The sequence below is a fragment of the Nasonia vitripennis genome (genome assembly GCF_009193385.2).
Source record: "Nasonia vitripennis strain AsymCx chromosome 2 unlocalized genomic scaffold, Nvit_psr_1.1 chr2_random0010, whole genome shotgun sequence".
Classification (NCBI taxonomy): Eukaryota; Metazoa; Arthropoda; class Insecta; order Hymenoptera; family Pteromalidae; genus Nasonia; species Nasonia vitripennis.
In genome coordinates, this window is record NW_022279617.1 from 3,168,724 (window position 1) to 3,178,378 (window position 9,655).

At 31.6% G+C, this 9,655-nt stretch overlaps 1 protein-coding gene and 1 long non-coding RNA gene across 3 annotated transcripts; one reads left to right on the top strand and one right to left on the bottom strand.

Moving 5' to 3' along the window:
* Positions 1 to 1,478: 1,478 nt before the first annotated feature.
* Positions 1,479 to 2,638, bottom strand: LOC103317210. Its single transcript, XR_512747.4, has 3 exons — positions 2,102 to 2,638; positions 1,835 to 1,891; positions 1,479 to 1,754 (listed from the first exon to the last, which is right to left on the bottom strand). It is a non-coding gene; the product is annotated as an uncharacterized LOC103317210 (long non-coding RNA).
* Positions 2,639 to 4,143: 1,505 nt separating this feature from the next.
* On the top strand, positions 4,144 to 9,441 carry LOC116416561. 2 transcript variants are annotated; one of them, XR_004345216.1, is made up of 3 exons: positions 4,144 to 8,737; positions 8,829 to 8,986; positions 9,072 to 9,441. XR_004345216.1 is itself a non-coding variant. In XM_031925453.2 (3 exons), exons 1-3 carry the CDS (start codon positions 8,149 to 8,151, stop codon positions 9,429 to 9,431), a joined length of 1,107 nt encoding a protein of 368 aa, XP_031781313.1. In that variant the 5' UTR covers positions 4,146 to 8,148; the 3' UTR covers positions 9,432 to 9,441. The 2 variants fall into 2 exon arrangements, 1 of the variants encoding a protein (XP_031781313.1); XM_031925453.2 differs by having other exon boundaries at positions 4,146 to 8,737.
* The last annotated feature ends 214 nt before the right edge of the window (positions 9,442 to 9,655 follow it).

The following is a 9,655-nucleotide window of genomic DNA, read 5'->3' on the forward strand; positions in this document are numbered from 1 at the left end:
TAAGCATTAGAAAAGAATTCCTATTTTGTCATCCCTGCTAACAATTGGAGATTAGAACAGATTAAAATATCAAAATAGAGCACAAATGCCGATTAAAATAGATTAAATGCCTATTAAAATCGATTAATTTAATCTATTTGAATCGGTATTTGTGCTCCATTTTGATATTTGTTCTAATCTCCAACTGTTAGCAGGGATATGCCGTATCTATACGTTTTGTTACAAAAGATTTCTGATTTACGTGTTTTATAATGTTTGTAAACGGAAGGAGAAAGTTGAGTTCATTGAAAACTATTGATAAATTCCTATTGCTTAGTGAGATACATTTTTTAATGGATCATACGGTGGACGAAACGTTTTCTTTTATCTCATTTTACTTGAATATTGGCGACAAAATTTCAAATCAGCCAATTAAAATGATATCAACTCTAGGCATCGCTAAAAAAAGTACATATCAAGTTATTAGAAAAAATTCAAAAAAAATTTAAGCTTTTCGGCGTCCTTTTCAATTTTTGGATATACGAATATTCTAATAGCTTCTGAACTGTAAATCTAAAGGTATGGATATGTACTATTTTTGGAAATGCTTAGAGCTGATACACAAGTTAAAAGACAGTTCATAGTGATATTATTTTAATTTGCTGATTTTAAATTTTGACCAAAATCACTGATACCCTACTACACCTTTTATCAAACTTTCCAAATACTTATAATCAATATACTGCATTAATGCCCTGCTTTTTTATATAGCACTGTAGATTTTTTTCTTTCTTTTAGGGTTATTACCTATATGCCGTATAACCAAAAGATAGTACACTTACTGTAAACACTTATTATACGCACACTAATAAACTTTATTGAAATATTCGCTCTTTATTCCAATATTATGCACTAAGATATTATCTGTGTTTATATACATAGTGTTAATTGTGTGTTTACATAGTATAAAGAGATCACATTTCCTAATATTTTTAAGAAATTCTTTTGCGCTTCTTGTAACAAGGATATTTTCAAGCACAATCAATCTGAATAATATGTTCAGATCTCTGTTTTATATTGCATAACTTCTCAGATGTTATAGCTGAATTTAGATTTAATGTATGTCAAAATTGTGGACAAAAAGCAGATTTGATTAATATAGACATAAGTTATTTACTATGCCTAGATGTATAAAATAGTGTACAAAAAACAATTAATTTGAATTAATCAACCCGAGAATTGAGTTTAGAGAACAAGCATTCGTACTCATTGGTGTCATTGATTTTAAAGAATCAATATAAATAAAGTTATGGCACACAGTGTATGATCGTACACAGATTTCAAAAAGAGTATAGAAATTGCAAAAAGATAAATTTGATATTCAAGTAATTCTGGCAATAAACGCTGAGTATGACATTTTGAATAAATAGCAAGTAATAAAGTATACATAATATAATATAATGTTCAATTAAAATGTAATATTTGCATTTGTAGAAACAGGCATTATAACCTTCTCGCTTTATTAACAATATTCAAACACTATAGAAACAGGTTCTAAATATGGCAAAAATCCAGATTGCAAAGCAGCAGTTACAGATGTCAAACTTATTCTAAAAGAGGAAAAGATCTTAGTCCTCGTTTTTTAAAACTCAATATTTCATTTGTTAATGAGAGGCATAAATAAATTAATCTATGCTAGTTTGTTGAGATGGCCTCCAGATAATCTGTGTACCAATTTCATCGTATAGAATCAACAGATTTTTGTGCTGATATTCCTATAAAAATAAATAGACATTAGACAACTATCATAATTATCATAATTGAAGTGAATTCAAAACAGTTCACTGAAACTAACCTAAAGCAAACATTGTGAATGCTAAGCATGCGGCCTCTTGAACACGTTTGTTCCCATCTAGTATTTTATAGTTTAAAAGTTCAGTCATTAATGGCAACTAGGTTATAATGGATCTAGATAAATGTCGTGTGACTAAGCACAAAAGTGGGCTGAGAGAATTGATCAAATATATATATACTAAAAAGGAAAAACTAGATTTCGTTAATTGAGATTTACCTAAACTCGATTGCCATGTAAATAGTTATCATAAAATGTTCACATACTTACAGTAATTATGATTCAAGTGGAAGAGTATTAGACGCTTTAATTTCTCATGTCAAGTACAGCTGCAGAGCACTTTCTTAAATTTCAGTTACCCAGCGAAGTGTTACTGTCACCTTTGTCTTCAGATTCAAAATCTTTATCGTTGTAGCTGTCATTCGAAGTGCTCATCCCACAAGCATCTATCCAACCCCCTTTTATGTATTTTTATGCATTATGCTCCAGTCTTGATACACTCAGTTAGCTGGTACACATTCGGTTCCAAACTGATGTTGGAAAATTTGTAAAAATACCTGGCAACATTCTTTAGAAAATTCAGTCATGCACTTTTTGGCATTATTAGCAAAGAGTAGCAACTGCCTGTGATGACGGGCAGACAATGTGTGACACTTAAATGTATTCTCATCTCTGCACTGTTTTTTATGCATCTTTCAATACCAGCCTAACTTCTGCAGACCCAGATGGCTTTTATTTTATTTGCAATGTACTTGGATATTCCAAGCTTGTGTTGCCAATTTGGTGATCCTGAAAATTTTATTCAGTTATATTTAATTTTATACTTTATCTTTTTCAATGTCGTTAGCAAATTATTACTTACCTACTGTGAATTTCCCATACTATCTAAAAGTTTGTAATTTGATTTTCTAAGAAGTATTTCTATTTTATAAAATATTTGGCATTTCATTGTTGAGCACTGTTTTTTTGCTTTGCCAAAGTATCCATTTGATCCATTAAGTTAGAATAATTAAATCATTATTGTATTATTCTTTTCCTCTATCTTCACTTAACAACATTTATTTGAGGTTAAGTCTGATAAGCAGCTGATATTCCGTGACGGCAATAATTTGTGTAACCGGTGAACTGGCACGGCTAATACTAACATTAAAGTTAATTTATATTTAAATAATCATCGCAAATTATAGTCTTATAACTATTATCTGCAATTTGCAATTAAATTGAAAACAGTTCTCAGCTTGGTTTCGTCCCTGAAACAGGAGTGCCTATGTTACGAATACCAAACCGTTTTTTTATTTTTCAGGTCCGCAACTTTTTTATTGCACTTTCACTCGCAAAAGTATTATTCTTTATACAGTGGAATTTTCTGGTAGATTGAAAAATAATGGCCAAAAATAGTCGCAAAATTTTTCGCCAATATTTGAGTAAATCGTATAAATAAAGTGAAAATTTCACTAATTGTCACAGTGAAACTTTTTTCCACTATTAAATTAGTAGAACTTCACTATTAATTAGTGAAAATAAAACTTTGTTTTTAAGGGATAAAAAATTTCACTAAATTAGGCAGTGAAATCTGATGGTTCACTATTGAAATAGTGAAATTTCAATATGAAATCAGTGAAAGATGTTGGTTACGAGAACGTATACATCATAATGGCCGCATTTGCACGTGTTATAAGCTGGAGCTCGGAGCTCGAACCTCTCTCGCGCCTTTCGACCAGCTCGTGACAAACGATAAAACGTGTTCTTCGCTGCATGTCAACTTCACAAAGCTGCTCGTGATTGTACAAAAGGTATGTATTGATTAGTTTTGCAAATTAGAGTACTAAGTGTCCGACAAAGATCCCGTTTATTTTTTCTAACCTAGAATATGCTAGTAACACGTGTCTTTTTTCAGTCTTTTTTCAGAACTGTGTAAATTGAGGTTCTCCATGACATCCATCATCTTTTTGAGTACGGAAGAATTGATTGAATTCCTCCGTATAAATCACTCCATAAACCAGGAGACTCTTGACATATTAAAAGGTAAAAAATCCAAATAAATCTTGTACCTATAAGAAAGCTACTTATATTGGATAGGTCAAGTCAGTACATAAATAATGACTGAAACTTCATAGTTACAGTTAGTAAACTCTTCAACAATGTGATAAATTAATTGGGTATAATTAATCCACAGTGTAATGTTAGTCAGGTGCATTTTGAGTAAATTTGAATCAATGTATTTACTTTCGACAGTTCAAGTTAGACAATCTTATCATTATGAATTTTTTTTTCTAATTAAAATACAGTAATTTTGAATGTACTGACAGGTTATAAATGTTGTTTGCAATAAAATAGTCGTATTGATTAGCTAAAACTTAATATTAATCTTTTGAAAAGTCAGTATACATTTACACTATTTTTAGGTTGTAGAATGTATTGATGGTAAAACATTGATCTTCTTTTTCTTCGGAATTTCTCGCGGTATTTTTAAGCGGCAATTCAAATTTGATTAATTTTTTTTATCTCTCCTTTAATTTATATTATAAAGTTACTTGATAAATTACTAGTTAAATTTGTAATTCATATTATTTTAAGAAAATGATAAACAAAAATAGGATTTTACGAAAAATATAATTATTAAATATTCGTGCGCTCTGTAGTTTTCGGTGTCCAGGTGTAAATACTGTTCGAAGACGTTGTCTAGGTGTACCGGGTGGCTCATGACGAGGTCATGGGAGTGCGCTCCGTAGTTTTAGATATCTAGGTGTAAATACTTGACCAGGACAGCGTCTAGGCGTATAGGATAGCCGATGACGAGGTCTATGTGGTGCGCTCCGTAGTTTTCTGTGTCCAGGTGTAAATACTGATCAAAGACAGTCTAGGTGTACAGGGTGGCCGATGACGAGGTCTAGGTGGTGCGCTCGATAGTTTTCGGTGTCCAGGTATAAATACTGATCAAAGACAGTGTCTAGGTGTACAGGGTGGCCGATGACGAGGTCTAGGTGGTGCGCTCCATAGTTTTCGGTGTACAGGTGTGAATAATGATCGAAGATGGTGTCTAGATGTACAGAGTAGCCGACGACGAGGTCTAGCTGGTGCGCTCCGTTGTTTTCGGTAGCTAAGTGTAAATACTAGAGCGGGACGGCGTCTAGGTGTACAAAGTGGCCAATGACGAGGTGCAGGGAGTGCGCTCGATAGTTTTCGGTGTCCAGGTATAAATACTGATCAAAGACAGTGTCTAGGTGTACAGGGTGGCCGATGACGAGGTCTAGGTGGTGCGCTCCATAGTTTTCGGTGTACAGGTGTGAATAATGATCGAAGATGGTGTCTAGGTGTACAGAGTAGCCGACGACGAGGTCTAGCTGGTGCGCTCCGTTGTTTTCGGTAGCTAAGTGTAAATACTAGAGCGGGACGGCGTCTAGGTGTACAAAGTGGCCAATGACGAGGTGCAGGGAGTGCGCTCCATAGTTTTTGGTATCTAGGAGTAAATACAAGACTGTAACAGGGTCTAAGTGTTCAGGGTGGCTGATCACGAGGTTCAGGTTATGAGTTCCATTTTTTTCTTTTCTTTTTTTTTGTTCTAGTATAAAAACAAGTCAAGGTAAAAATTCGAGAATGTTGACATTTGAATACTAAACTATACAAACCCACTTATACTTGCCAACATTTCACTTTTTTTGAAAGGTTAATTTTTAGATAGAAAATATACTTTCACAAAAGTAAATAAAAGTTTGATGTTTTTTTAAATTTTATCCCAACCCTGGCTTGACTTCTTAATTCATGTAGATTGTTCATTTAAGTCGTTTCAAAATAAAATAAATAAATATTTGATGGATTCGAATGGATTTATTTAAGTGAGATCATTCACATTTTTTTGTAACGTTAGAGATATTTACTGTTGGAGATATACAAAATATTAAACTGAAGTTTTTAAAATCTCAGTAGTTTACAATTAGCAGAATACAGTACTAGAACTCGGATTTAGGAAAATAAATTTTAATAAATTTATTAATTGGAATAAATACAACTTATTTAATATAAATATTATATTAGAATACAAAATAGTATATTATGGAAATAAGGGGGTTGGGGCAGGGGATTCTTGGCTAGGGTGACGAATGTATTACTCTTCCTGCTGTTTCATAATAGATTGTTTATTACGTTACTGAGTTTTACTATTTACTAAGTTTTCCAAAATTCCTCAATATCCCGATTTTCCTAAATATTCCGAATACCTTTAAGAGTGCTCTACAATCTTAAACCACCAATGAGAACACAAGATTTGTCTCGACAAATTACGGCTTTATTTAATAACAAATTATAAATCCGTAATTTGTCGAGAAAAATCTCGTGTTCTCATTGGTCGTTCAGGATTGCAGAGCACTCTTAATCTTAAATGTAAGAAAATAGCATTCTCCTATATAAAAATGTTTTCAGCAATCTTACTTTAACTCGATATGGATGGATTACGATGTTTTCTATGCCAATATCAATTAATTCCTGGTGGATTAAAAGATTTTACACAACATTTTACTATGTATCATAGTATTAATGTTACCAAAGGAATACCTGATACTGGATTCATATGTGGGCAAAATGGTTGTCAGAGCAATTTTGTTCATTTTCGTAACTTAAGACGTCACATATTAAATAACCACTTGGCTGAAGCAAATTTGGCAACAGCTGCTGCCGATGACGAAGTCAATGTTGAAATGAATGAAAATATGGAATATTACAATAACGATATATTAGAGCATCATGAAATGGAAGCTGAAGCATTCAATAATATGGCTAGGGATATTGTAAATGCCCCTTTAGATTTGCGATCTTACATTGTTAAAATGATTTGTAAATTGCATAGTGATAGCTCTATGACAGGATCTGCTATAACGATATTTCTAAACCATAGTGAAAATTTGCTTTCAATCTACTCAAATTCATTAAAAGATGAAATAAATGCTCAACTGGTTCAACATCTAGTAAATAATGAAATTATTAGAGACGTTAATAAGGTTTTTGATAACGAAAATCCATTTCTAGATTTAAAAACATTTGAACAGCAAATGAAGGCACTGAATGAAAATAGTGACTACATTGATCCAATCGAAATTCCTTTGGGTCGACGTGTGGATTCCAGATTAAATAAAACAACTCTATCGTATGTATCAAAAGAGGTCGTAGAATCTTATCAATATGTTCCTGTAATAAAGGTTTTAAAAATGGTTTTAAGCAATCAAGAAGTTAGGTTAATTATCGATAATGAGCAGCCATCTTCTGATGGTAGTTTGGAGTCATTTATAGACGGGAATCATTTTAAGAATCATGTTTTCTTTCAAAAGTACAAAAAAGCTTTAAGATTAAAATTATATTACGATGAGAAAGAACTTGTTGGTCTCTTAGGTTCTAAAACGGGTGTTCATAAGGTTGGAGTTTTTTACTACCAAATTTCAAATTTACCTGCTCATATGAATTCTGCGTTAAACAGTATTCATGTTTTGATAGTAGCTCATCACGTTGATGTCCAAAAGTATGGCTTCGAGAAAATTCTTTCTCCTTTTATGAAAGAGTTAGCCCAATTAGAAAGTGATGCGGGAATAACTTGGAGATGCACTAGCCCTTCATGACGTTTTCAACTTATTGAGTCCTTCAGCAAATTTATTTTGTTCATTGTGTTTGTATAATCGACAAAATCTACACAATTGTTCTTTTGAAAAATCTCAAGTTCGTACTAAAAAGGTATATGATCAGCATTTGGAATTACTGAAAAGTACAAATTTCTCTGATGATTCAAAGACAGCAACGGGCATGAAAGGTGACTGCTGCTTGAATAAATCTTTATATTTTCATATTACAAACAACAATGTATTTGACATTATGCATGACTTTTTATGCGGTATATGTCCAATAATTTGTAAATTAGTTCTCCATGAATATGTATGTGCCCAAAAACGATTTGATATTCCTTTTTTAAATAATCGCATACATTTGTTTAATTATGGTTATCTTGAAGTTAAAAATAAACCTTCAGCAACTTTCACCGAAGATATACTCAAGAGAAAGGATCATACACTTAAACAGAAAGCTATGCAAATATGGTTGTTGACTAGAGCTTTGCCATTTCTACTCGCAGGAAAGATTGAAGAAGGAGATGAACACATGTATCTAATAATTCTGTTACTTCGAATAATGGAAATTATTTTTTCACCAAAATTACAAAAACCTTTGCTTTCTCTTTATGATAATCTATAATAATCAATAATCTACTTCAGGAATTCGTAGAATGCTTTAAAAATTTATTTCCAAATGTTAATATCATCAACAAATTTCATCACGCAATGCATTATTCTGAATGTGTTCTTTGGTCTGGACCTCTTGTTCACTTTTACTGCATGAGGTTTGAAGGAAAACATAACGAATTGGCCAAGCGAGCTCAAGCTGTAAATAATTTTAAAAACATACCAAAAACTATAATTCGAGTATCACAATGTATTCAATGTGAAAAGTGGAGTTCAGGAAATGTTAAAATAAACCATCATGAAGTAGTAACTGGTAAAACAAAATTTGTTTGCAGTACATTAAGTAGACAGTATCTTCTTCGACTTGGTTTTGAAGGTAATAATTCTGTATGTGTAACAAAATCGGTTTTAGTCAATAGTGTTGAATTTCGACCAAAGCTATTTGTTATTTTGGAAAAAGCTTCATCAAGGAACGATAGCTTACATCTTGTCGGGAGAATAGAAGAAATCATTGTAACAGAGGAAAAAAATACATTTTTCCAGATAATAGCTGAATTCGAACTCATGTCTCCAGAAAAATGTGATGATTTCTTGTCTAAATTTGGCCCATATTACGTTCCACGTATTTTTGAATATACAAGAATATGCAATTATGATTTATGGAAAAAACATAATGCTATAACCGACGGTATGTATATATATATTTGTTTCAAAATTTACACTGTATAAATATTTCGGGTTGACAGGTTTTTAATATAAAGTCACTCGTTCATTTCCAGATGTTTTAAAAGCTTTACTTCTGTTGATAACATTATTGCCAGTAAGCAATGCTGTCAAAAATAAATCAAAGAAAAAAGTTGATAAGCCAATGGATAGTTCCCAGAAAAAGAAAGTTAAAATGATCGAGCCCTATCGATTCATGATCGAAAACATAAATGTAAATGAATATTATAATTTTGTCCATTTTGAAAAATTTATGAAATTGTATTATATTATAAAAATAATTAAAATATTATTTATAGGCTGGAGCTAATGTTCAAGAATTCGTAAAATCGAAACGATCTGAATGCACATCGACCATTCAACCGTACATCATTCAAGTTGATGGCGAGACACCCCACTTTTATGTTATTGCTGACAATGCTATACTTACGTGTAATAATCGAAACGATTTTACTGTGGCCTTTGATTTGATGTTTAAAATTTATTTCATATTTAATATTCAGTATCCAGTGTCTTTACAAAATGTCTATACGTTTATAGAGTCGTACGTATATCGCTTAATAGAAAAAAAGTCAATTTCTATTGTGGCATCATTATATGTCAATTTAAAAAATATGAATTTGACTCACGATAGCAATAGTTCTGATAGTGACGAATAAAATTGCTATTTCTTACGGATATTAATTTTTTATTACTCCATCAGAATTTGTAAAAATCATTAAATAAATTTATTATGAATTCTTAATTCTTAATTTAGTTATTTGATTTTCACTATTACGTTAAGTAAATTCAAATTTATTAATTTCACTAACCATTCCACTATTGCAATTAGTGCATATACACTAAATTTAATAGTGCATATTTCTCTAATTCAAATAGTGCA

Bases quoted from the DNA above. Each gene is read 5' to 3' on its own strand.
- LOC116416561 (XM_031925453.2), top strand. From the start codon at position 8,149: ATGCATTATTCTGAATGTGTTCTTTGGTCTGGACCTCTTGTTCACTTT. The intron at 8,738-8,828 runs GTATGTATATAT...GTTCATTTCCAG, and splicing joins ACATAATGCTATAACCGACG to ATGTTTTAAAAGCTTTACTT. The intron at 8,987-9,071 runs GTAAATGAATAT...TATTATTTATAG, and splicing joins TCATGATCGAAAACATAAAT to GCTGGAGCTAATGTTCAAGA.